At 42.6% G+C, this 27977-nt stretch overlaps 1 protein-coding gene across 2 annotated transcripts; it reads left to right on the forward strand.

Annotated features, from left to right (window-relative positions):
- The first annotated feature begins 6242 nt into the window (after positions 1 to 6242).
- myg1 (myg1 exonuclease) lies at positions 6243 to 27174 on the forward strand. 2 transcript variants are annotated; one of them, XM_070959499.1, is made up of 8 exons: positions 6243 to 6567; positions 7833 to 7945; positions 13296 to 13455; positions 14527 to 14676; positions 16462 to 16584; positions 17543 to 17724; positions 26660 to 26890; positions 26993 to 27174. In XM_070959499.1, the coding sequence occupies exons 1-7, from the start codon at positions 6286 to 6288 to the stop codon at positions 26847 to 26849; spliced, it is 1200 nt and encodes a 399-aa protein (XP_070815600.1). In that variant the 5' UTR covers positions 6243 to 6285; the 3' UTR covers positions 26850 to 26890; positions 26993 to 27174. The 2 variants fall into 2 exon arrangements, with proteins under 2 accessions (XP_070815600.1, XP_070815599.1); XM_070959498.1 differs by having other exon boundaries at positions 26660 to 27174.
- The last annotated feature ends 803 nt before the right edge of the window (positions 27175 to 27977 follow it).

Consider the following 27977-nt stretch of genomic DNA (forward strand, 5'->3'; position numbering starts at 1 on the left):
GGAGGGGGATTCTCCATTTCAACCCGATGATCTCACCTCCTGTCTGCAGCTCAGGAAGAAGAGTTTTCATTCATAAAGTTCATCCATTCACATGCGCATGTTCAGGCGCGTGCACGAACACGCACGACCAACATATCTCCCAATGGGACGCTGAGGAAACAGTTGAGCCAATGAGGCAATAGTCAGGTGAGATCACTGCCGGACGCCAAGATCCCTCTTTCCATTTAAAAACTCTATAAAGGATGAGTGTTTGATGCATTACAGCACCACAGGAGCGGAAGAAGATGTCATGATGGAAAGCTGTCTGAAAACTTGTTGGATAAGAGGTAAACAAGTTGTGCCTATTTACTATTAACCTTACATTTTTTCTGGCCAGTTGGAGGCAGTGGAAACAAGCTGTACACACAACACTGACATATTAGCTCTTAAGTTGATATTGTGACCAGCATTAACGGAACTTATTGTACTATTTCCACATCCAGAAAACAAGGAAGAATATAAACATTCATTTAAAGTCATGATTCTGGCCACCTGATTAATCTATGTCAAATATCCACTCTTGTTTTAGCTCTGTTTTGGTCTCAACCAATTCCTGTGGGACATGTTTGGCTCTTGTACCTGCTAAATGCTTAACTGTGCTCACCAGCCAGTCGCCGTGTCTGTGTACAGCAGGGTTTTTGGAGATTTTTCTCCTACTGTGGCTGAAAACGACATTGATGGGAGCCGTGAAAGTGAACAAAACGGGTAAATTTGCATGCCAGAAAACCAAAACAATGAGCTGAAAGTTGTTATAAAACTCTGTAGAGCTAAAGGAAACTTCAGGCTTTGATTATAGAACTGTTGGTTTATCTCTGTGAGCAGAACCTTTTCACAGGCAAGCAGTCATGTGATCTTAATATGAAAATATTGACTATTGCAGCTTTAGACCGCTCTCTTGCTGACAAGAGGCGTCCCTGACAACTGGAGAACCATATTGACTCATTCTGGCGTGTTTTAAAATATGCAAATCCGGCATTTAGATCAAGCACTGCTTTGATCTTCCAGGGAGATTAGAGATGCGTCTGAGTTCCCTTTGAAACCTCCGAGAGGCGAGAAGCCAGCCAGGCAGCCTGCTGTGGAGAGCCTCTGGCAGCGGTCCGGTCAGGAGAGGGTTAATAACAATAAAGGGGAGGTTGGAGAAGCCTTCCTGAAAGTCACATGGTCTGTGCCGGGAAGGAGGGGGGGTGGGGGGGTGGAGGAGAGGAGGGAGGAGTCTGGAGCGTGTTGCCGTAGAAACAGAATCCTCAGTTGGCCGGTGTGAAGTCAGAAGCGTAATATTAGGCGGTGACTGCAGTTAGATGCTGCTGGTGGTGTGAGGTGGGTGGATGGGTGGGGAAGGAGGCGGGGGTGGGGTGGGGGGGTTGAGTCACACTGGAGGACGCACTCTGCATTCTAATGGCTGGACACACACACACACACACACACACACACACACACACACACACACACACACACACACACACACACACACGCACAGATACAGTACTCTCTCTACACCTTCAGTGGCTACAACACCTCAAACCCTCATCCCAGTTCACTCCTTTCTACCGTTACAGTCTCCCATTCTTCTCCACTTTATCTACTGCATGGCTCAGCATTATCCTGCACCAGTCTGCATCAGAACATATAATTAATTCATTATGTCAATGGAAGATCCATTAGTGTACGTCTTGGTGGCTTCACTTCACTTGCGTTGATAAAGGGCATCTATTAGAGGGAACCAAAGACAGGCTAGTAAACTATAGCCATGTAATTGGTGACTGTATAATTGCATAGCACACATAGCAATTAAAGCGATAATATGTGTAAACCATGCTCAAGATTATCATTGGATTAACTACACTTCCTAAATGCCCTTGAGTGTGGAGGCTCACCAGCTGTTACAGGGAAGTGTTAATAATTATGCGGACGATTTTTAGGGCTGTTGTTTTGAGGGTCTTTTTCTTTTGGCCGCAGGGGAATCAGTTTGTATCTCATTAGATCCACTGTGGGGAAATAGTTCACGTTAATGGACTTTTTCTCTCAGGGTGCGAGGCAGGAAATGCATAAGCAGCAAACGCACAACTGTGAATCCTTACACTAAAGTAAATAAATGAATAAATAAAATATGAGATTTGTGATGCCTCAGGTTGGACAAAAGTGATTCGTGACAACAGCCAATGCACTTGAGGGTGAGAATGAGACAATCAAAAACATCGCAAATTATTTTTACGGATTCTCTTAATGTGTGCAGATTTTTTCCTTCAGTTCTATGATACAACAAGAAAGTGTTGAAGTAACAGGCTGGAATAATTTTGTTCATTCTATGGTCATTAATTATTAATATCATAATGTAAATGTAATGTAATGGAAATCATTGCATGTCAATGGTTTGTTTTGTTTTGTTTTTTTTACCTCAGGAGAGACTTAGTTATGTCAGCAGATCAAACATTAATAACAATAAAAGGATACAGTGTTTCTATTTTGTGTAATGATTAACATTATAAGTAACCACTGAATGCGCTGCTTGAGCACAAGAAGCTTTGGAAATATTTGACTATATAAGAAGTTTTTTTTTATAAAGTGTAAACGAATGTTTCCACAATTATTGTAATACTTTTATTTTCCACTTTACTATTTGACATCCACAGCCGAGACAACTTGCTCCCTGTCGCTCAGAGCAGACACTGCAGTGTTGTAACGCTGGTGAATGTGACGTACCCTTGCCCTATAGCACATCATTGACTTTTTGATGGAATGCTGCTTTGTGCTTCCTTTTAAGGAAAGCCAAGGCAGGTTCATTTCCCATCATCGCTGCGTGTAAGACTGGAAAGCAGCACAGGAAAATCACAAGCAGTGTGACGTTCTCTCGGTCACCACCCACAGCTGTATCTCACGGTTTGGGGCGAGCCAATGGGGGGCAGGCTGGCTGACAGATACAGTGCTGGCTGGTCAGCGGTGTAGGAGGCTGGCCGGTGAACATTATCCTCAGGCTTGTTTATTTCAGTTTTCCTGTGACCATGACTCATTCGATTTTTGGGAAAATGAGGGCAGCTACAGTGCCCCCCGAGGCAAAAACAAAGAAACCGGATATCTCCTGATTCTTTTTTGTTTAAGATTTTCTTTTTAATGGTCGATCAATTTAAGCCAGTGGTGCGATGAAATCCTGCTTGCCATCATAAGTTATGGCTGTGAGTTATAAACAAAAGTGATTTCTCCCTCTCAGGTTACTTGATCTGAAGGACGTTTACAACCATAAACACAAAGACATGAGAGAGATGACTATATTTAACAAGGAAATAAACACAAAACTAGAGAAAATAAAAAAAATACTGCATTTTGTGTAACAGAATAGAAAAATACTTACTATTAATGAGAGTCAGATAAGCTAAAAGTTACATTTATGTTGTGCCTCATTGTTGTGTTTCTATTGTATACGCTGTTTTTACTCCATACCGCACAATCAGGGTCTTGAGTCGATTAATCTGACTTCTTTTCTTCTTCTGTCTTTGCACATGTCTGTTCTATTTGGCAGCTACAGGCGTCCAGCAGTGTTCTGTCAACACATAACGCACTGAAGATGAAATGATCTTTTCTTCATTTGCCTAATGTATTCAGAATAATAAGAAGTAGTGCCATTGTTTTTCCAAATTTGTATTCTGGAGGAATACCAGTCACCGATTATACTGTTATGCTAATTGCCCACTTGACTGGATCACGTTTTACCTGCATTAATAGTCATTAATTCAGATGAAGTAAAGAGGCCAATTATGATGTGTTACAAAACTGTGGAAGTGGATGGCACATTTGGAATAAGAGGACATGAATGGCAAGTGGAAAAGACTATTTGTACCTCGAAAACAAGTTGCCAACATAAAGGAAGCGTCAGAATGAGTTTAGCCTGTTGTTTCAGTGCAGCCGCTGTCCATGGTGCTGATCAGAGGCTCGAAGGCCCTGATAGCAAATCCAAAAAGTACCAAATGTACTTACTCACATAGCTTCTGACCATGAATGGGAATAAGATGTTGAAAATGATGAGAAGTTCATCCTTTCAAACCCTCCAAACCTTTAAAACCACGTAGAAATGATTTGTTTGGACCAAATCAAAGACAAGATGTCGCAGGGCTGTTACATCATGTAGATGCACCATGGGCATATTGGTGGAGAGAAACCCTAGACCTGGCCCTGGAAGCCGGCTTCAAATCAATCTTTATCGATTTCATTTGGCTGAAATGAAGAGTTGTCAACGTGTCTGATGAGCTGGTGATATGCGACCGTGGTCGAGCAGCTCAACAGTGATTGACCTACAGCGCCACCTGCTTGTGGGAATTATAAACTGCATCGCAAATGTTGACCAGATACAAATCTTGGGAGCTTGAAATGCTCTCACAATGACAGACATCGCATTTCTAAAAACTCATTTTCTCTATTTTTCCTCTAAGTTATTGCGAGTGCAATATGTGCACACAACATCGTACTTCTGCATTCACACCGAAAAGGATGGTCTGCATCGGAGGGATGATTCATGCCCTGCAGGAAACACATTCTGCAAACATCATAACAGAAATGTCTACCTTCTGCAGGCTCGGTGTTGAATGCGGTGACACGCCGGGCTGTTTGGTTTCCACCGATGGGTCGGTTTGTAAATAAAGGTGGAAAAGATTCCCTCAAGAGAAAAGCCTGAAAGCCGTGGTATCTCCGCTCAGCCTGACTACTACAGGGGTCCCATCTGGCTAATTACCCTGTCAATAAATCTTGAATGTGATACCGCGAGAACGGGAGTTGGGGATGAGAGTTTAGTGTGACCCTCCTTAATGATCCCACCCCAATTACAGTGTTACAGGCTAATTGAATTTATTTAAGTGTTCAATAAAGACAGAAAAAAAGAAAACGCAAGTTGTGGATAGAAGTTTAATTTTTCCTGCATGTCTTAGGCTACTATAATCGCGTGTGCCACTATAATTAGACGCACACTTAAAAAAAATAAAATAAAAATAATTGTTTGTTATTAGCACAGACCATCATTTCTTTCTTTCTTTTTATTTATTATTTTTTCTATCATATATCTGTGTATCGGGCTGCACGGTGGCGCAGCAGGTAGTGCGCGTGCCTCACAGCAAGAAGGTTGCCGGTTCGATCCCCAGGTCAGGCGGGGCCTTTCTGTGTGAAGTTTGCATGTTCTTCCCGTGCATGCGTGGGTTCTCTCCGGGTACTCCGGCTTCCTCCCACAGACCAAAAACATGCTCATTAGGTTAATTGATGACTCTAAAAATTGTCCGTAGGTGTGAGTGTGAGTGTGAATGGTTGTTTGTCTCTGCATGTGGCCCTGCAATCGGCTGGCGACCGGTTCAGGGTGTACCCCGCCTCTCGCCCATTGTAGCTGGGATAGGCTCCAGCCCCCCGCAACCCCGAAAGGGATAGGCGGTATAGATAATGGATGGATGGATGGATATCTGTGTATCTCTAAAAGGATCAGGAGTATGTTTAGTTTGATGTTGTTGTGATATTTATAACGTTTATTCATTCCTCTTCAAGGTGTTCATAGTTTAAAATGCAGAGAGTTTAAAATGCTGTAGTCTTCTGCAGTGGTACTCAGATGGCAATACCACAGTGTAAAAATACTGTTAGAAATAAAAACTCTGCATTCAAAATCTTAGTAAAGAGAAAGTATTAGAATCAAAATATATTCAAAGTACCAGAAGTAAAAGTACTCATTGTACAAAATGAGCCATTTCAGAATAGAGATGGGACTAATTCCAACTACTTTCTATACTTCCGGGTAGCTTAATCCACATTAATACAACATAAATTCTAAGTTGATTTATATTCTGTATTAATTATCTGAATCTGCAAAGTAAGTCGTCTGACTAATGTTGTGGAGTGGACTAATGAAGCAAAATTACAATATTTACAATATTTATTTTAAGTATAAAATAAAACTGAAATACTCAAGTAAATTACAAATAGCTCAAAAAGTAAGTACAGTACTTCAGCAAATCTACTACTCGCCTTTCAGCTAGCACAAAAATGCATTCTGATTTCTGAAATCTCATTCAGAGAAAAACATTTCGTGTTTCCGTTCGCTTTAATTCTGTTATTTTTTATCACAAGCACTTGTTTGATACATACACATATATAAAAATAATAAACAAATAAACAAAAACACAGTTCCTCGGGTTCCTCCGGTTCACAAAACAGACGTACCACATCCGGTCCGGCTGCCAAATCCGTCCGCCACCAACGCGTTTCTTGCAGACTCCTGACTTAATGTGGTGTGCACGTACGGCAGCAATTAATTTCACAAAAGTCACTTGTGAAATAAACTTAAGCAAACCAGCAAGAGTGTTACGACTGTTAAGCTCAGCAGCTGCCCGCCGCCGTTCACTCTCCGTTGACGTTACTCGCGTTCAACCGCGATACATGTCAAGTCAACCCAAGAGACTCTGCACTGGAGACATGGCCGTTAAAAAGATCGGAACTCACAACGGAAGCTTTCACTGCGACGAGGTTCTGGCCTGTTTCTTCCTCCGGCAGCTACCTGAGTACAAGGCAAGTCCAGCGTACTGCGGTTCGGTGTAATGGAGGGACTGTGGGTGCCGGTATTGTTCCCTCAGCCGCTGCTGTTTAAGTCCAGTCTTTGTCGTTACTGCTTTAGTTTAGCCCCGTTCATAAAAGATTTAAATGTGTTTTTTTCAACCTGCCGTGGCTGATTTTTGAGAGACTTTTAATTGTGTTCTCCTGCCACAGCTCCCATGTCATACCATAACACTCCGAATGGGGGTGCTGTTGTACAGATAGATGGCGCTCCCCGAGAGATGACATATAGATCTATAATAATTCTAGTGTAAGCATGCATTTTACATTTCAGGAAAAAGTCAGTCAAATAAGCATTTAACTTGAGCTTACCCTTTACAAACTCTACAAACCTCTTAATACTTGTTCCTACATTCTCTTTTAGGGGTATAGTGACTTTTTATTTTTGTGTGTCTAAACAGCTGGCACTCATTTCATATTACATTAAGCCACTTAGAGTGAACGTGTTTTTTTTTCTGTATTTGTCTCTTTAAAGGCACAACCCAACTATTTCATATTGTAACACTGTAAAACTGTATCTCATTGCAGTGCATGTTCACACTTTACGGTGAATTGAGAAATGACAAACCCAGGCACATTTAAAGGATAGCAAACACAGGTTGTTCGAAGGTGATTTGCAGTTTGGGCTCCTAGACTTTGCAATGAGCTGTCTGTGGAAATTAGGGCTTTAAAGATAGCTTGTCTATGATTTCAATTGTTTTACGACACTTATGTTTGTTTTGTGTAGTTTCTATCACTTTTAGTTTGTTTAATTCTTTTTTGTGTTTTAAATGTGTTCTGTTATTATTATTGTAAAGCAATTCGTAACTTTGTTTTGAAAGGTGCTATATAAATGAAATGTATTATATTATAAATCCAATGTCAAGGAGGTCTACATGTTCATTTATGATAACGCGAGAAGCTGACATAGTACCCCCCCACCACCCATTTAATTACCTATGTGACTTTACATGCAATTTATGTGGTGGAAAATTATGGATTGTGCCCGTTGGAGCTCAAAACGTGCTGCAGGGCTGCCCCCCGGTGGGTAGAATTAGTGTCACACTCATATTATAATTAATGGTCTTCGGGGAATTGATTTAAATGTACTCGGCTCTTGGATTGAAAAGGTTTAATGAGGCCTATACATAAAAGCCAGATGTCATTTCCTTCCTGAAAATGTGTCCGATGCTCAGTGGTGGATGATTGCAGATCTACAAAACTTTCTTTTCATTGCGCAGGATGCTGAGATCGTTCGGACCAGAGACCCGACCCAGCTGGCAGAGTGTGACATTGTTGTAGACGTTGGTGGAGAGTTTGACCCAAAGAGGCATCGCTATGACCATCATCAGAGGTACAGTGTTGGCAGTAAACTGCTGCGAGGAGTGCCATGTGTTTTTTTTTTAAGCGATGGAAGAACTGGCCAAACACTGCAGAGTAGCACAGTGGGCCTCCGTCATGTTGGATATTCTTACATGGCACAACTACACAGCTTGGAGTAACTGATGTTTTTAACAATTGCTCCATCCATTTAGATGTGCTGGTAAGGCATATCATTAATCCAGCCGCCATAATTAATCTAATAAATTACACTTGGACTTTTCCTGCTTTAACCTGTCATAGTGCCTGCTGTGAAAAAGACTAATTATCTTATTTCTCATTGGATGTTTTTTGGCCAGTATTTGCTTCATGCAGATATATGCGCATCAGCTGGAGCTGAAGCAATTAGTCGTTTAATAGGTTAGTCAGTCGGTAGAAAATGAATTGCAATTATTTTAGAAATGATTAATTGTTTAATTCAATTTTCCACGTTCCCTAGATCCATTTTTGCAACTGTAAAGATTTGCCGCTTTTCTTTTTTTGTTTTTGTGATTTTAAAATGACGATTTTGGGGCTGTCGGACAAATCAAGATGTTTAAAATTGCAGATCTGAATATACTGATTTGAACTTAATCAGCAGCTTTTCTGATAATCAACGAATCATTTCAGCAAAAATCCAAATTGGAGTGTTTTCTCTGTTTTATATTATTGTACACTTTTGGGTTTAAGACTTCTTAGACACTGGGACATTTTCCACAAATTTCTGACATCTTATAGACAGTCAGGAAAATAATCTAATTGTTGAAGCTGCAGTATGTAAGATCGAGAAGAGAGCAGACTTAACCTGAAAATTTTAATCAACACAAGTTCCACGTCACTCCCCCTCCCTCTCCGCTGCACTCGTGCCCTGCCTCCAAGCCCCTCCTCCCTGTGGCGTCTGCATGGCTGCCATGGCAACCAGTAACGTTAGCCTTAGCATTGGAAAGAAGCTAACTCTGCCCAGCCGCTACATCACAGTCGCTAACATACGTACACACTGCGGAGTGTTACTGTAACAATCACCATATTAGCTTTATGGTTATTTGTTGTCTTAGCCGTATATGCTGTTTGGGCAGTTTCTCCTTTGTGGGTGGCTGTTGCTCTGCCATAGCTTTCACTAGCCTTCTGATGCCGCTCACAGAGCTGTTTGACTGAGCGACAGCCGGCAGCATGAGCGGAGGGAGGGGGCAGTTTGCAGTGTGTGTGAGTAGTGATTGACAGATGTCAGACACTCCCTCAGACGCTCCTCTGGCTCTGATTGGTTGTTTTGTGTCGGGCGCAGTGGATTCTTGCAAATTGGAGTAGGAGCAGTAGGTGGGACCAATGGAGCCATTTTTTTTTCACAGATTACATGTTTCATATACTGCTGTCTGGGCATAGTGACAGTTTTAGCAAATATGACAAAAAATTACTTTTATACAAGTTACCTACTGCAGCTTTAATGGAGAAAAAAGTTAGTTGCAACTGTGTTAAAGTGTCATCTTGGGCTTTCTCAATTTTTCAAAACATTTCAGAGCAAACAATTAGTCGATCAATTCAGAAAATAACAGCAAATTAATGACTACAATCTTTAGCTGCAGCCCTTTAATTGACAAATACGACGACGAAGTAACAACTAATTGCGGTACAGGAATATTAATCAGTATGAGAAGAATTGGCAGAATCCATTAAGCTGTAAATGTTTGTTGTGAGGCCTGTGTTCACTCGAAAGTAAAGAGGTATTGATAATCACATTAGCCTTTATAGACCTGGATTTAAGTTCACATCGCTGTCATGGCTTCTTAAACTCAAGACTGGAAAATCAAACTGAAGTTTAGACCTGTTGCTCAGAGACCATCGTATTTTCATCATCTGTCCCTGAGAAAGCGCCTCTCTCTGTGGCTCCTGTCCTGGCATTATTGAAGCACCCCAATTGCATCAATCATGAAGGAGCAGCCTCTATGTTTTCTGCTAAATTTCCGGCCAAAGTTCCTTCCAAATGATTGCATTCACTCCAAGTCTCATCACGTTGAGTAATCAGCCCATTCCAGATGTCTTGTCAGCTTAATGTCCTGATGATAATCAGTGATAGCTTTTATGACCACGGTGATAAAGATATGCCAGGGCTCTCTTCCTGGCAGGTGGTTAGTGATAATTAGCGCTCCTTCAATTGAACGCCCCCCCGCTGTCGGTTCACGAGGCACAGAGGCTGCCACGACACTGTTAGGGGCCGCAGGAGAGCGTGGCTGTCACTCACATGCGCGGATGGGGGCACGATGGTTGTGATGGCGGGGATGGATGGAAGTGGGCTGGGGTGCTCGAGGAAGTTGGAGAAGGAGCTGCCAAGAACAATTAGTCCTTGTTTCAATAGCACTTTTTCAAAACGGTGACAGTGTACAGATGAAGTTGACAGCAATACCAACGTGTCACAGAGGTAATTTTAATTTAGGGCCTAGAATTAAGACATTAAAGGAATAGTTCAACATTTTGGGAAACAGGCTTATTGTTTGCTTTTCGAGAGTTAACGAAAAAATGATACCACTCTTATATCTGTCTGTTAAACAAGAGGCCAGCAGCCAGTTAGCTTAGCTTAGCATATAGACTGGAGAGGGGGGAACTGTTAGCCATTACAAAGACAAGATCAAGAACAATAGAGGTTTGTTTCTTGTTTTTCGTCCCACAGACGACAGTCGCCTGAAGACTAAAAGAGCATCTATGATTTGTTTTTTTACTTTGAGACGACTTCTAATGTGAGAAACTGCTGCAGGATTGGCAAAGTTTTATCTCTGAAGTTTTTCGAAGTTTCTTAAACAAGGAAGAAAATGGCTGTTCGAGTTGGAGGCATGAGACATGTTCTCTAAACACCGACTGAAGGTTAATAAAGCACAGCAGATTAGATCTGGCAGGGATTACGTCTGTGTGGTTGCTCATACTAGAAATGCACTCACTGCTTCCACTCAGCAAAGAAATGAAAGTAAGCAAATATATTTTGGTAGCAGTGACACAGTGATGGTCTGCATTTTGCAGAGAAACTAATACATAATGCGTATTCTCACAATTCATTCACTTTAGCATTAAAGTAACATTACCTCAACATGTGTAAACTAATACAGGGAACATGCCTGTGAATATTCTCATTCATCCAGGTCATTGTAAGCTTCAGGGCATTTAATCATTCGCAACTGAAGACGTTTCGCCTCTCACCCGAGCAGGCTTCATCACGAAACGATAATACTTCTCTTAAATCTGAATACATTTGTGAGACTGAACATTTCTTTTCTAAAGCACAGGGAGGGAAAAGTAGTTTGCAGATGGGTCAGGGGTCAGGAAGTGTTGAATGGTTCAACCCCAGATGTCAGAGAAGCATTGACAGCACACTGACATTGTCCCTTTTTATCTGACATCTGAGGCTCATGAAAGCCCACACAGCGCTCTAACGCACTGTCTGTCTCCCTGTAAGGCAAATTTCCCATAATTTTAAGGGAGTACTGCCCACAGAATGATGGAAAAAGGCTGTCCAAGTTTATGACTTTCATAAAGTGTTTGAGCTTCATGAGTCATTGAGTTTCTTGTGATGTTTTGTGTTGGGGAAAGATTCGTGAAGTAAGTGGTGCTGCTGGTGCAGTATTTGTCGAGTATGTTTAAACAATGCTTCATTCTTGCCTAAACATTTCTTGGTTTTATAATCTACGTTCCTGACTCACCTTGAGTCGGTTCTGTGCCGTAAAGGCTAGTTTGCTGGGAGATGTAACCACCTTTGATTTCACACAAACACTTTGATGGCTTCTCTTTCGGCGAGCATGTCTTTCTCAGCCTTTTCTCCATTTCACTCTGTCATTTTCCTCCCGCTCATTCACTCCCATCTCCTGATAATCAGCATAGAAATGCCTCTGCTTGGCCAATTAGCCCTTCTAATGGCTGTGATTACCCCCCGCTTCCCTAGCATGTCACTCATTCATTTGACGGTCTTTTTTCCGCTGTGCTGCAGCCCAAGCATCCTAATTAAGCCTGAATTAAATGACCAGCGGTGGCTGGGTGCTGGAGCCCACCCATCTCAGCACGTGGCTGAGGAGAGACCTCCGGTGGCTTTTATTTATGCGCTCAGGCGTACAAACACGCCGGAGCACGCTTTCTCTCTCCAGTCAATGCAAACTCGCTCTCTGAAGCTGAACAGAATATGTATGTGTGCAATACTCCTTTATTGATGTCTGATGCACAGCCAGTAATGTGCAGCACGCCGTACATCTGGATGCAGCAGACATTTTATTGAAGAGGACAGTTATTGGAAAAGATGTGACTCGTGTGTTTATGAGCAGAACATTCATGTTTGCCTTTTCATGCCAAGCCTTTGCTTTAGTATTGAGTGTTGGATGATCTGCCTATAGACCATGAAGTGTTTTCATGCTGTAGCACTGATATAAGCTGAGTCCCTTTTCCTTTATGCGTTACGAGACACATGTCAGCAAACAAGTGGATCGATTCAGCTCACAGTTTGATTTAATTCCGTTTTCTCACAAAAGCAAAGAAGCTAAACTAAATTATCTTCACTGCTGAATTTGTTTAGGTGGAAATAACTTTCCATTATTTAACAAATTTCCATTATTGATTAATCTGCCCATTGTTTTCTGTGTTTGGTGTTTGGTCTGTAAAATAAAAGAAATTCATCACAGTTTCCTGAAGCACAAGTTGACATTTTGAGACTGCAACCAACAGTCCAACACTCAAACATGTTCAGTTTACAGCCAGTTGATATGCTCACTATTAAGAAGCTGGAATTTGGGAATTTTGACTTTTGAGATAAACCATTAATTGATTATCAAAATAGTTCCACATAAATTTTCTGCTGACCAACTAGTTGAATAATCGAATAATCATTGCAGCTCTGACAGTGACTAGGTATCAAACTATAGATTTATTTATTATTATCAGTACTTAAAGTTCCCACAGCCTCAGTAAATATATTAAAAATGCTGTATTTGTCCAACCAACACTCAAATAATCCAGAAGTATTCAGTTTACAATGATATGAAGCAGAAAAGCAAAATGTGTGAAGTCACACCAGACCTAGTTTAGAGCTGAATTACTGATCGGTTAGTCCATCAACAGAAAATTAATCGGCAACAATTCATCAAACAAAAAATGCCGCAAAAGTGAGCACTGTTTGCAGCTTCTCCAAAGTGAGGATTTTACAGTACAGGCCACCACGTGAGGCTGTCCTAGGCTCATGTAAGGATGCATGAAGTGCATCGTACCCACAAGCTGCATACCGTTACTGTTATTATATAATGAACTTTTTCTCACGCTGTGAACACAGTATTGAGTGTTTCTGTTCCATTCAGCTGACAGAATGTCCTCCCTCTGCTCAGGACCTTCACAGAGAGCTTCCACAGCCTGTGTCCAGACAAGCCGTGGGTGACCAAGCTCAGCTCGGCCGGCCTGGTCTACCTGCACTTCGGCCGTCAGCTGCTGGCCCAGCTGACGCAGCTGAAGGAGGATGACAGGCAGCTGGAGGTGCTCTATGACAAGGTGAGAGGGGAAAGACGACGGATTTATAGCAGGCGGCGGATTAGCAGCCATTGTGTTTTATTCACAACACAAACAATCTGTTGGAAACAGATGTTTTCCCTCGCCTCGCTCATATCAAAGACATCTCTGCAGCCGCTGAATTGAATTTCATTATGAAGCTGGAAGACCGAAAATGGAAAAAGTTTATTGAGACGTAAAGAGGGAAGCCATCTCGTCAGTTACCTTGTTAAAATGAATTACAGTTGGTTGTTTTAAAAACAGAAACCACGCATGACTCTCTGTAGACAGTGTTGAATGTTTGTCGTTAAAGTTTGTTTTATGGCTTTTTGCCTTCATCAGACCGTTGGCAGTAGTGAGTGAGATTAGAAATGAAAGGAGAGAGATCTGCCACATTCAAACCGAGAGCTGCAGTTATATTTAAAGCATTTCAGGCAGCCGGGCCAGCAGGAGGCCTTGGCACGTAGAGCGCTTTTGATGTCCAGGCACATTACGCAAGCCAAATCTGAGGTCACCATAAATATTAGCGCTATTAACTCATATTATCATTGGCCTTTTGATGTGTCAGTTTGTTTTAAAGCCCCAAGTAATCCTTTTACTCGCAGCTGGGCTTTATTTATTTTAGGCTGTTGCATGTCTCGTCTTCTGCCAGTTCAGACAAAGTGAAGCTCTATTTTTGCCCCAAAACTTAGTTCCACTTGTAAGCCACTTGCAAAATGTCAACCCTTTGGAGATTGACCTTCCGATGAGGAGTTTTCAGAGCTGAGTATGTCTCTGCTCCTCGGCTCCTCTTCCACTTTTCTCCGGAGTTCTGTTAGTGGACTCCAAAACAGCAAGCAATTTGTCTTTTCCTTTCAGTTTAATGACGTGCACTTAAAGTCTTCAGGGACTGCCCACACACTGAGACTAAATGGACTTCAGTCAGGATAATGTAATCCCAGTACATCGCTCCCCCTGCCTTGAAAAAGGCCAATTCTTCCTTTTCAACAGGAGCACACACCTAAACCGTCCGATTCCCGTGTCATCACAGGTTCATAACCTCTCTTTTCACATGCCTCTTCCAATTCCCTGCAGCTGTACGAGAACTTTGTGGAGGAGGTGGATGCCGTAGACAACGGCATTTCACAGTATGAAGGGGAGGCCCGCTACTCTGTCTCCACCACACTGAGCGCACGTGTCGGCCACCTGAACCCACGCTGGAACAGCAAGAGTCAGGACACCGAGGTGAGGGACTGCACGAGTGTGAGCGTATACACAGACTGAGCACACGGACTGGTCTGATGCTGCACGTTTGTTATCCGCCAGGCTGGGGAGATTGCGTGTGGGACTGTATCTGTGATATAAGATTATAAAAATGAAATGTGATCGTTGTGTTTTGCAGTTTTAATGTTAGGTAAGGTTTTACTCAGATCAGAAATACATTTTACATCCATGGATGGATTTTTAAAATGCTGATTTATACATGGACCTACAAGGCAGCTTGAAGGGATACCACTTATTTCTAAGGCTGCAACTAACAACTGTTTTTATAATCGATTAATATGAAGATTATGTTCCCAATGAATCAGCCATTGCAGTGTCTTACGATCCAGGCTGACTTCTTCAAACTACTTTCAAAGTAAAATAGAGATAAACATCCAAAGATAGTAAGCTACTGTTGCATAGACGAAGAAGAGCAACCAGTCTTCACATTACGGAGGTTGGAACTGTGTATATTCTTGAATAAGTGCTGTAGTGATTAATTTATTTATCAAAGTAGTTGCTGATTCATTTTCTGGTAATTCACTCATCGCTTAATTGACTAATTATTTCAGCGTTTCTTATATTCAATATGAGCTTAAGCAACGAAAATTCATCAGAACTAATCCCAAAATTAAGAATACTGCCATAAAACAGTATATAATTGGTTCAGTGGCTTGTCGCCTTGTCATCCTGACCTGAGCTCCCTGAAAAGGCTGATCTAATAGAAAGCTCCTCCACAGCTTTTGGTTGCATCGTTTAATGATGATCACACATAATGGGCACCCTGCAGTGAAACAAAAAACACAAGATGGGTTAAGAACATCGTGGTAAACACGACAGGTGCGGTGCAGCACAGTCGGCGTGCAGCGGTCATTTCTAGAGCCGTGCAGAAACAACAGAGGCCCACAAATGGCCAAGTGTGGCTTCTCCATCTCTCGTTAGTGCAGGAGGGGAACCCCTGCAGGCAAACGCTGTCTGTTTCCTGCAGCCTGGCTTTGCATATATGTTGATGATGCCAGCTTCTTCTTTTTTCCCCGGTTTCAGGTGAATAGCTGGCCTATTTGTTTGTTTCACATTTACAGGATTGTATTGTAATTCTTGTCCCGGCACTTCCCTTCAGGCCCCCCCCCCCCCCCCCCCCAACACACCGCACAGCTCGGGGAGATCAGAAAGCGTGAAAGATTTGCTTTGAAAAATATTTGACAGACGAATTGATGGTAGCCCGGCGTGGTGAACTCTCAACAGTGGCTGTTTGTGATTATTGAAAAAGCTAATGGATTTTCATCTCCTCCATCCACAAGTGTTAACATTCAGGGCCACCGCGGCCCCCTCAATCACATGCTGCATGCATATGGATCAGACTTCTGCCTGACAAACTGTGCGTGCAAGGGTTTGTGATTTTGTATTTGCGCCTGCCTTTCTTTCTCGTGCTCTCTTAAGTTTCTGCTCATGAGAAAATGGCAGAGGGAGGTCAAGCTGGCTTTGTGCAGCACGTAAGAGGAAGCTGATGAAGCAGGGCTGCAAGGATTAGTGTGAAAATGGTTGGACAAGACTGTGTCACCCCCTTTTTATCCGGCACATGGTCTCACTTAATGTATTTATCATCAAACTGGGCTGTAACTCAGACGTGTGGTAATAGTGGTGAGAGTGATCGTGAACTTAAAGGATTTTGAACCATGGGTGGTGAGTTCTGTTTTCTATGGAAGTCAGTTGTAAAAAAAATATATTTCTGCCTTCACGCCATTTTTACAAACGTGTTTTTATTAGGAGGGTTTCAGAAAGGCTTTGAAGATGGTTGGAGAGGAGTTCCTGGACCGTCTGGAGTACTACCAGTCCTCCTGGCTGCCGGCTCGGGCCGTGGTGGAGGAAGCTGTTAAGGGGAGGCACCAGGTACAAGACTGTTTAAGCTAATGTGTGTTATTTTTTTTTGGCTCTTGGGTCCTGAAAAAATACATTTCTGAAGCTGTCAAGATTGACTATCCATCATTCATGTCACCTTAACAGTATGTGGTGCATAATTCATCAGCAGTGATGGGTTTCTCCTTTCTCTCCTCTTTTTTCTTCATACTGATATTGTTTAAACTGTGTGCTCTAATATGCGGTATTAATGTATCGGTAATACGGCAAAGAAGAATTGGGAGACAAACGGTGAAATTGTAGTTTAGTATGTAGTCAGATTAAGTTTTGGGCATGCGTCATATTCTATAAGTTCATCGTATGTTTGTACCGTCGCTGTCCTGTGAGAGCATCGGATCTCTAAAAAATCAACTTTCCACAAGTTCAAAAAAACAGCCTGTGTTCAGCTTTGTGACGATGACTTTTCCAGCTAGGAGTAGGAGAGTTTTGTCAAGCCAGGAAGGCACATTTTAATCCTTCAGTTCATCAAGAACAGTGGAGATATGTTGCACTGGACAGGAAGGGTAGGGAAAATTGTAATCTTTAAAGTCACTGGTAATTCAAGCTGTCAGACAAATGTAGTAGAGTAAAAATACTGTATATGTGTCTGAGGTCTAGTGGAGTGGAAGGGTAAAGTTGCATAAAATGGAAATACTCATGTAAAGTAGAAGCACAGTTAAATAATAAAAAAATAATAAATGTGTTCAGTAACATTCTGGAAAAACTAAAGTCTATTCTGGCTCCATATTTTAGTTCAACTTAGATCGTATATTACTATTATCTGTAACGATGAAGCTGTAAAGATCAAGCAGTTATTATATTCATTTCTCTTTGGCCTTATCTTCTAAGAAATTACACAGAAAACTGCAGTTACTTCTGAAGATCTCCACTCTGTGTCAGTCTTTTGTCTTGCACAGAACACCAAATTTTCTGCTTCTCCTCACATTTCCAGGTAGATCCTAGTGGAGAGGTGGTGTTGTTCTCCCAGGGTGGGTGTCCCTGGAAGGAGCATCTGTTTACCCTGGAGAAGGAGCTCCAGGTGGAGACGCCCATAAAGTTTGTCCTTTACACCGACCAGAATGGACAGTGGAGGGTCCAGTGTGTCCCCGCCGGGCTCAACACCTTCCAGAACAGGTACGACTTCACCCGCAGTCTGTTTTTAGTCAGACTTTATTAAAGGTCATTTAAATGCCATTTCTGCCTCATAGGGGTACAGTTGGTGCTCTCCTGTGTGGAGGGAGCACCTTGCATGAGTAACCTCAGCAGAAATCAAACATGCAGAGCTTCTAGGGATGTTGTGACACTAACTCACACACAAAATTCTCGCAGACAGGATTTTCAAAAACGCTGGTGGAAAACAGTGACAGGCACAGATCTCCCAGACGTGCTGAATTGAGTGGAGCTCTGGTGACGGAGACGACGCGCGCTGTACGATTTTGACTTTCATGCTTATCGGACCGTTTGACAACTACTCACGAAGGGTTGACGCGCCATCCGGTGAGAGACTAACTCCAGCTTGGATGGAAAGGCTTGTTTGTTGGAGGAGGATGATCTTTAAGTTAAGGCAGAGGTTTTGTTCACATGTTGCTCTCTGAGGAGTTGAAAGGATGTAAACAATCCCAGCGCCTCGACAGAGACGCCTGAGCCCTTTCTCCATGCTCACCCCTCTCACTCAGGTGTTTCTACACCCTCTGCTCCAAATACAGCAAGCTGGCAGACATACATGCTGGTTTGGTAATTTGACAGACACTTTCATTACAGCTACTTACTTAAATATACAGCAGAATTTTATGAAAGTAAAATTTAATGAATATGAGATTGCTCTATTGAATACGCAGCATTGTGTGCTGTATGATTAAGGCCACTAAGAAGTTACACATCTGCATCACTGAGTGTGTCCAGTCCCATTTAATCTCTAAATAATGGAGCTGGACAAATCAGTGGCTCAAAACAAACTTGTTCCCTGTTCCTGAAAAAGACTCCATGCTAACAACTCTGTGAAGCTGCACTACTTTTAGCTACATGCTAACATTAGCATGCTAACATGCTCACAATGATAGTGCTGACATGCTGGTGCTTAGCAGGTATAATGTTCATCAACTTAGCATAAGCTAATGTGCTAATTAGCACAAAGCACAGCTGAGGCTGATGGGATTGTTTTTAGTCAGTTTTGACCTGTTGGTGACGTCTTAATTTTGACAATGGTTTTAGATTTAGTTTTCGTCTTTGTCGCTTACTGGAGATTCTAATTGGTGTAAAGCCACGTTTTAGTCTTTTTCTTTTCTTTTAGTCAGATTTGATCAGTGGAATGGATTCATCTGCAGGAAGTAAGCATACCTCGGACAACATGTTTGTCATCGAGGCTGAGAATGTGTCACTGACTTACCAAACTTCTTTCATGCCATAAATGAATGTCTGAAGTTTGTTCGGAAAAAGTTTGTTGAATGAGTTTGTGTCTGTTTATGAGTCGTAAGAAATCATAAATTATCTTGTAGACGGAGGAGATGTTTACCCTAAGCTCTGTTAGTCCTGAAAAGGGATTAAAATTGTTTATTAGTCCTAAACCTCCCTGGCACAGAGAACAAAATTTAAACACATGACAAATCTCTAACTGAAGCTCCTAACCACAAACAAGAGAGAAGGTGCAATGCAACAAACAAAAAGGGCTTATTACTCCCCCCAACTGCTTCCATAGGGGGGGAAACCTCACTAATACATGCACACACACACATTGAAGGGATGAGAGAGACATCTGCATTATCAGAAAAACAAATTTGACCATGAGTCATAACACCTTCCCACCTGAAAATCAAACATTTCCCCCCTGATTCAGTAATCTGAGGACAGAGCATCAGCTGTGACATTCTCTGAGCCTTTCTGATAACCACTATCAATAATGAAATCCTGAAGCAGCAAAGGCCAGCGCATCAGGCGTTACTCTGCATCGAGTCAGGACCACAGAAAATGATGAGGAAGATGAGAAAACAGTGGCTGGCGCAAGTTACAAATCCACCTCCAGCTGAAATGGACGCATCAAGTTGCACGCTGCAGAGGAGAGCTTCAAAAGCAAACTGACATTTCTCTGATCATTGAAAGGCTGACTCAAACTCATCAACAGAGCTGCTACATCAGATAAAGATTTTGTAGAACACATGGTGATACCCAGTAACCCCCTGAAAACGGCAGAGTTTGCTTGGCTGGGCAACTGGGCAGAGACAAACTCCGATAACTCACTGAGGGTTCAAATATGACACAGGCTGATGAATAGGTCACTATGTTAGAGAGCCAGAGATTTTTCTTGTCAGTACTTTTTAAAATTTCCTTAGTTACAGTTTAGTCAATTGTTGGTTTCTTTGTAGATAAAAGAGCTTGTTCTGTACCAGCTCTATATGGAAAGTGTCCTGAGACAACTTCTGTTGTGATTTGGCGCTATACAAATAAAATTGAATTGAAAAAATTGAATTGAATTTAGTCATGCGGGAACATGAACGTGGGCACCAAACTTCATGAGAGACTTATCAGAAGTTAAGACATTTCACTAAAAAACTCAAATTTCAACCTCACGGGGGCGCTAAAGGTGAAATCAGGGGCTCACCAAAGTCGGTAGGATTCATCCTTGCCTTGAAGGCAATGCATCTAAAGGACCAGAGCAACGTTCCCGCCCTACACCTCTACCATGGCTAAAACGCCTGTCCACGTGTTTATTTCAGGCATTGTACTGGACAGCCTCGGCTCATTCAGTTCTCTGATCGTTGCACTGCCCACCTGTCTGTCAAAGTGCTGACTTTAAGGTACTATTACTTCTTTATGCTGACTGTGAACAGAACAGATGCGTTATCTGCTTCTGTGTCACGATTCTTTAAAAGCTTATAAAACATGGAGCAGCATTTAGTTTCTATGCATCAGATATCTGGAACAGCTCTGAGTGCCTTTAGGGTTTGCTGTTAGTTTTATATTTATTTCTGACTTATTTTCCTTCATTTCATGATATGCTATTTTTTTCCTTTTCATGGTCTTCTAAAACTTTTAATATGTTTTACGCCTTATATACTGTAAATCACATTGAATTGTGTTAGTGCTCCATGCATACAAATGTCTCGCCCTCCCTTGTCTTGTGCACCATTACGCTCGCTGCTGTCGTTGTGGAGCCTTTCTGCATCTTTTAGCAATAATGAGGTCCCTCAAACCCTCAAGCCTGGCACTTAAGCAAAAGATGCCTCGTCCACACTCATTAAATCCCGTTGTTTTTCTTGTCTCGTCACTTTGCATAATAACACTGATGACAAAGAGCAAAGAGCCTTTGTGTGAAACTGTCTGATGAATAGTATCTTTCAAGCTTGTGTTCATTACCTGTGGAGGCGGATTGTTTATCTGAGGAGCCTCTCGCACTCTGACCCGCAATGCTGCTCTAACAACGTCATCAGCATCCCCACTGGAGTCCCCTGGTTGGTGTGTTGTTTGACTGCTGCCTTAAATCCCAGCGCACATCACGCTGTGATACACGTATGGCCGAGGAGACGTGCTCCAGGCTTAGCATGCAAAACACATTTTCAGATTCATTTTCCAGCAGATACCGGCTGTTGCACAGAATGCCTCACTTTGCATTTGGTACAGAACATCTTTCCGGCAGCTGTGTTGCTTCCTTGATATATATATATATATTTTTTTTCTGGATTTGGTTTCTCGTGCTCCAGGGGTTGATAACTTGTACTGCTTGATATTGATCCCTGAGCCTTCACCATGCCAGTGACTGACTGACGGTGACCGAACTTAGTCATAATTAGTGCTTTTCAAAGCTGTACGGATGAACGGTATTGCCAGGAGATCCTCTGTTAGCAAGGAGCAGTGCAAAACATGTCAGCAGCAGGCTTATCACTTTAATCCAATTATCGCTGGTTAAGATAAGAGACATCACTGGCGGCACATTAGATCAGCTGCGGATAACCAACGGTAATTTGGTGATGGCTGAATAAAAAGTTGGGATGTTTTCTGGTTAATGTGCAGCTGGGGCCTCATTACAGATGCTTGTTCTATCGTAACTTCAGTTTCAAAGAAATGTCCTATCTCCCAATTACAGAAGCGATACCGAAACTCATGGCTGTGTCCCGTCCTGTCTCAGACCTCGGATCTTATCTGAAGAAATCCTAATTAGTTAGTCTTGCTGCTCAAAAAAAATCCATCATTACAGTGGATGAATGATAAGGGCCTGTCTGTTAAGTTACATTTCAGCTGGTTCCTTTGGAGTATCTTCCAAGTACTCTACATACCAAAGCAGATCAGTTCATATAAGTCTGGCAGATGTATCTCATCTGTCTTGGACCTGATTTTTCCTCCGTTATTTTACAAGGAGTCTCCTGAACCTGAAGCCCTGTAGCCTGTGATTTACCTGTGTTTCCTGTATATGTTTGTTGATCAGAGCTGTGTTTGTTTTTGTTTATGCTACCTTTGCTTATAGGCTTGTTTTATTATTCTGGTTCAATTATTGCCAAAAAATTAAACTCCACATTACGGTCTGATATCTCCACTCCTATTAGTTCTTTTCCCTGGAGCACAAATCATGCAGCTTTCAATCATTTTGGGGGAGGGGTTGCAGGGGGTGAGTAATTATTATTGTGACTTCTATTTTTAGTATCTGTTTATCCCAACCCCCCATCTGGGTGATTTTAGGGAGCAATTTTCCTTCATGCCAAATGCAAATTCATCCCAAGGGAAAGTTTAATGGAAAATAGAATGGTTCCTGTAAAAGACAGCTTCTTTAACAAGCGTCCAAGAGAAGATAATATTATTTACACCTGTGACAAGCTGTGACATTTTCTGTATAATTTCCACTCCCTGGAAATTGTACCATATACAACCCTGATCCCCAGAAAGGATGGGATGCAGTGTGAAACATAGATAAACCACAGCATGTGGTAATTTGTAACAGTACAAAGACAATATTTTAATTTTTTTTTACCTCATCAGCTTCATTGGTTTTGGCAAATTCTTAATTTGATGCAGCATCGTGTTTCAAACAAGTTGATTCAGGAGCAACTAAAGACTGAGAAAGATGTGGAATGCTCCAAAAACACCTGTTTGGATCATTCCACAGGTAAACAGGCTCATTGGTAACAGGTGAGAGTATCATGGTTGGGTATGAAAGGGGCATCCTGGAAAGGCTCAGTCATTCACAAGTGAGGATGGAGTGAGATTCACCACTTTGTGAACACATGATGGGATAAAGGACATTACTGCAAGGGCTCAGGATCACTTTACCATTGTCTGTAAAGTATGAATTGGGGTTCTGGCCTAATCTAACCAAATTACACTACATTTTTACCCAGAATTTTTTTTTTGTGTGTGGACTTGTTGTCCTATAGCTGCTTCAAAATAAAAGCCACCCTGTGTTGAATGCTTTTTGAGAGCCAACAGAAGTAGGAAATGTTCAGTTTGCATTAGCAGGCACTTAAACCAGCTGATTACAGCCTTCAGAGAGCGAACAGTAAACAGTGAGGCTGATATCATAGCGCTGGATTACATTCATGTTTCCTGTTGATTCCTGTGGCAGACTCCACCGCTAACAAAGAAAAGTGTTATGTAGAAAGGTAAATACATTGAATGGCTGTTGTCCATAGGTTATTCGAGCCAAAAATGTCTTGATTTTACGACAGGTGCTTGGATTCTTACTCTAATATGATCTTTCTTTCATTCGTATCATGCGTTTATAAATTGAAGGTGCCAGATACAGTGCAGACCATAAAGCCCTCTGGGACAGATTTGTGGTTTTGGTCTGTAGGTACAAATCAAATCGACTTTACAATTGTGTCATCTCAGATATACCTCATGCCAGGCGTGAGACCTCGCTGCAGATGGTCTCTAAGCCTCGAGTCCACCTGACCACCGTGGCTTTCAAATGACTTGTTACCTCTGACAGTATGTGCTGTTGTGCTATTATCCTGGGTTTGGCATGGCTCATTATTGATACACTGTGGGTTGCCCAAACACACAGGAAGAGGCTGGAATAGCTTTGTGGTTCAGTCCTGTTCTGACCAGTGGCTGCTCTGTTACATGCCTTCTATTTTCACCTCTTTCCATGAGGTCCTTTGCTCTTGGCTCCCCCATTAGTTTTTCTTTCCTGCCTCTCTGTCTCTCTCAATGTCCCCCTCTCTCTCTTACATACAGTATTTCTGCCTCTGTGCTATAATCATCCTCCTCCATTTCATCACCTTTTTCCTATCTGTCTTGCTGTCTTCCCCATTAATCCTATTTCTCCCCCCTCATCCCCCCCCTCCTCTCCCCTATCTCGCTGTCTCACCTTTCACACCTTCCGCCCCTCCCTCGCCTCATCCCCTCGCTAGACTTTTTCCACTCCGCTGCAGAATCTCATCAGGCGGTGGCGCTTTCAACTAAAAAGGCAGGCACCTGCTTGTGGTCGTGGAGCACTTCAAAGATTTAATTTAATGCAAACATGGCGGTTGGTGTGGAGCTACATGAGAACAATGGCTTGTGAGGTGGATAGAAAACATAGCTCCAGATGGCCCTTTCTCTGGGTGGCCTGCTTCCTCCCAGTGGGCATGTGCCGCCTCTGCGAGAGGGGTGTTGTTATCACCTGTGTCCCTGCTACTGCACCTGTGGGGAAACTGGTCTATTTTTATCAGCATCGCATTGCTAAGGAAATGTGAGCCGGGAGAAGGAAGAGAGGAGTGGAAGCAGCCCTTCCTTGGAGATGAACTGTGTAGGATAATACTATATGCTGACAGCAGTATGAGCTGAAGCAGAACATATACTTCTATTTCTAGACAACACAGTCATCTGCTGTGCCTTTGTGTCAGGGCTGCCACTGATGGTCATTTATTTACTTTTCGATTCATCTTTTGGCTGATAAAAGGTCAGAAAATAGTGAAAAACGGCAACTTCCGAAAGCCCTCAATGGCATTTTCAGACGTCTGACAAACAGTCCAAAGCTAACTATCATACGAGGGAATGAAAAGCAGCAAAGTTTGACCTCGTGAGTCCGCTAATATTTGACATTTTTTCTTGATTGATTAGCAAAATAGTCAGTTAAACTAATCCTCTCAGATCTAATGTGTGTGACTTGAAGGTGGATAAAAGCTGCCTTGTTTGTGGCTCAAAAGAAGTGGAAAAATTGTAATGAAGCGATGAAAAGAAATGACTTGACACCCCCCCCCCCACACACACACACACACACTTTTTGTGCACAAAAAGTGCGTCAAGTGTGTAAAATCTCTGGTGCAGGGATGGATGAATTATGAGTCAGCAAGCTGCAGGAAGACTCAACACCTCTGCATGTATACAAGTGTCTCTTGTTGTCGTCTTGGAGAGGAAGACCGAACAGAAGGTTGCTGCTCTGAACAGAATCACTGAACACATGCAGCCGACATTTTCCGTTTTCGTGACCCGTTACCTCCGGTACTTCTAAGCTTAAATAATACTTTTTCCCCTAATGAAGCACTTATTCACAGTATCCGTCTTGTTGTGGTATAGTAAAGGCCCTACAGGCGGGTGAGAAGTTAGTTTGCTAGTTGTGCTCTGATTATTAGACAGGTCATCTTGAGAAGTGGAGCTTCCGGGCTTCATAACAACAAGTCGTCCCCCTCCTACTCCTTCCCTCATTACCAGCCATGTTGACCTTTCCTCTTGAGCTCGTTTTCCAGCCATACTGTGGAGCTATCGATCGGTTGATTCGTTTAACAGGGATTAGGGGATGTCATCCTATGACAGTCTTAATAAGGATAAGATCGTGTACACTCGAGATGATGGCATGGAGAGCAGGCTTAGTATGAGTTTCACTGCACATGTCACTCATTTGACATTATGGTTCACGTTTGTGCTTTTGAATGGCATTAAATATTCAAAGGGAAGCTGGATGTCTGGGAAATAAACCCCTCAAAACCGGGAACAAAAGAAAACACTTTACTCAATTCAAACTGCCGCCGTGTTTGACAACCGCGCCGCTTTATTTCTGACAAGTTAGACCATACAGTTCTATAATTCATCAAGCTCCCGACAGAGGCGAAGATGAGCCTGAGGTTGGGCTGACATTTTTCATGTAATCTGAAGCTTTTAGTGGATTTCGCCAATTTTTAAGGCATTTAAAGTCTATTTTAGGAGCAGTGGAGAGGTGAGAGGTGAGCGCTGAAGTGATGAATCAGGATTAAATCAGAATCAGACATGGCTAAATATATCAATACTTTGAAAAGAAATGTCTGAAATAATGGAGATAACGACCCCATCAAGGCAGGAATGACACACACACACACACACACACACACACACACACACACACACACACACACACACACCAGAGAGGACTGGTTATGTGTTTTAAATGACGTGCCAGCCTGTAGATAGAGGTGTGTACCACATGCAGCAGGCGGTAAATGAGCTGCTCTACATTTTTATGAATTTTCAGCCTCTGCATGTTGCATCCAGGGACACTTTGTCGAGGTCCGCTCGTAAACCCTCGCAGAGCCAATCTTTTCCCCACTTTGCGAGATTGCCCGTTGACTCCGCCGTATGGCCTTCCAGCTAGAATAAAGCTGACTGTTATTGGTCTGTTTTCTGGGGCTGATTGTTGTGGTGCTATGTGCGAGGGTTACTGCGCTTTGCCTTTGACGGCAGAATGTTCTCAGGTCATGAAATCCATGAAGACCAGAGCAATCTGTGTGCAAAGCCATGCATAAATAGATCATCTTAAAATCTTAAAAAAAAAAAAAAAGAAGCTTAAAATGTCTTTGAAAATGACATTAGTGCTACAACTAACATGCATGTCACAATTTCCTAAAAGCCCATTTAGACAAAAAGAAAGGAAGCAAATCACATGTTGAGAAGCTGCAGCCAGTTATTTTTTTCCGTCAGTTGTTGCAGCTTTATTTAGTTTTATTTGGTCATTTTGTTGACATTAGTCATGAGTCTGGTCTGGTTTTATACTGGTCTGATCTTTCTGGTTGTGCAGACATGTACAGCACATTGTGTTTTTTTGCGAAAGCAGCGTGTCAGCAGGAAGTGAGCAGCTGACCGCGTAGTGTCCATCTGTAAGCCGACTTGCCCGTCTGTCTTCCTGTTCCAGGCTGTCCCTGATGGAGGAGTGGCGCGGTGTTCGTGACGAAGCGCTGTCGGAGCTCAGCGGGATTAAGGGCTGCATCTTCGTCCACGCTGGAGGCTTTATTGGCGGGAACAAGACCCAGGAAGGAGCCCTGGAGATGGCCCGGAGGACCCTGCAGGCCGCCGCCCAGTCCCCTGCAAACGGAAGCAGCTGAAGGGTCGGAGAGGAGAGCCAGCAGCACATTTTGTTCTCAGGGTCCTTCTTTAGAAAGGATAGCAAGGATTAAAATGTTATTTTGTTAGCTTGCAGTTTAGTGGTGCCAGCCAGGGCTAATGTTGTTTTGTTCTGCCATGCCAGGATGGGGACGGTATGGAAACGGCAGCCAAATAACCTTGGACCACTTCCCTAAATACCTGTATTCCACCAGAGACTCGCTCTGAATTGTAATGTTGACTCATGTTAGTCTCCGTCTCCCTGCCTGTTCTGAGAAACATTGGTCTGTTTCGTTGCTCATTTGCAATAAAAGTATTTTTGGATTACATTCTTGCCTCTGGTAAACATTTCGCTTAAATCCAGCGATGAAGTGATTGTTTTTCTGCTCATATCTCTCTTTTTTTTCACCATCAAGGGAATATGATGCAGACAGCCTGAGCAGCCAGCGTCTTCAAAGCCCGTGAATACCACGGGCTTACCTTTCAAGGGTCGATTTATGTAGACACCTGGACAATGGTTCATCCTTTCATTTCCAGCATGGTGACATTAAATGTAGCACTACAAAGGGAGGCAGAGGCTACTTCTGCCTGGCGCCCAGATCAAAGCATCAATAATGAGGCCTGATTAATTCCGAGAAATTTAATTTTCAAACGCCACAAAGAGGTGCTCCTTATGGCAGCCAGTGTCGTGACAAGGTTACCGGCAGTGGGACGAGCCTCGCCGTCAATTTCCTTCTAATAAAGTCTGGGGATGTGCCTTGAGTTCCCTCATTAATACCCCACACCCTCCCCTCCATCACTACCTGTTACTCCTCCTTTATTGCGTTCTCCACAAGGCTGCCCTCCTGCTGCACTTTGCACCTTCATCACATATTGCGCTACACTTTCATACATGTGTTGTATTTCCATCAGCGCCGCTGTCATTGTGCAAACGCCACAGCAGCGAACCAATAATTCATGTGTTGCTACTTGCAGCTTTGTTCCTCATTTGTGGTTTGTGGTGTTCATCGGTGTGGACTGTTTACTCTGAAGCTTTTACCGTCTTTGTTCGTCACTCTTGCTCAGAAATTTAAATGCTGTTCAGTGAAGGAATTTACACAGATAACACATTGTTGCAGCACAGCTCTTAG

The sequence above is a fragment of the Chaetodon trifascialis genome, chromosome 3 (genome assembly GCF_039877785.1).
Source record: "Chaetodon trifascialis isolate fChaTrf1 chromosome 3, fChaTrf1.hap1, whole genome shotgun sequence".
NCBI classification, from domain to species: Eukaryota; Metazoa; Chordata; class Actinopteri; order Chaetodontiformes; family Chaetodontidae; genus Chaetodon; species Chaetodon trifascialis.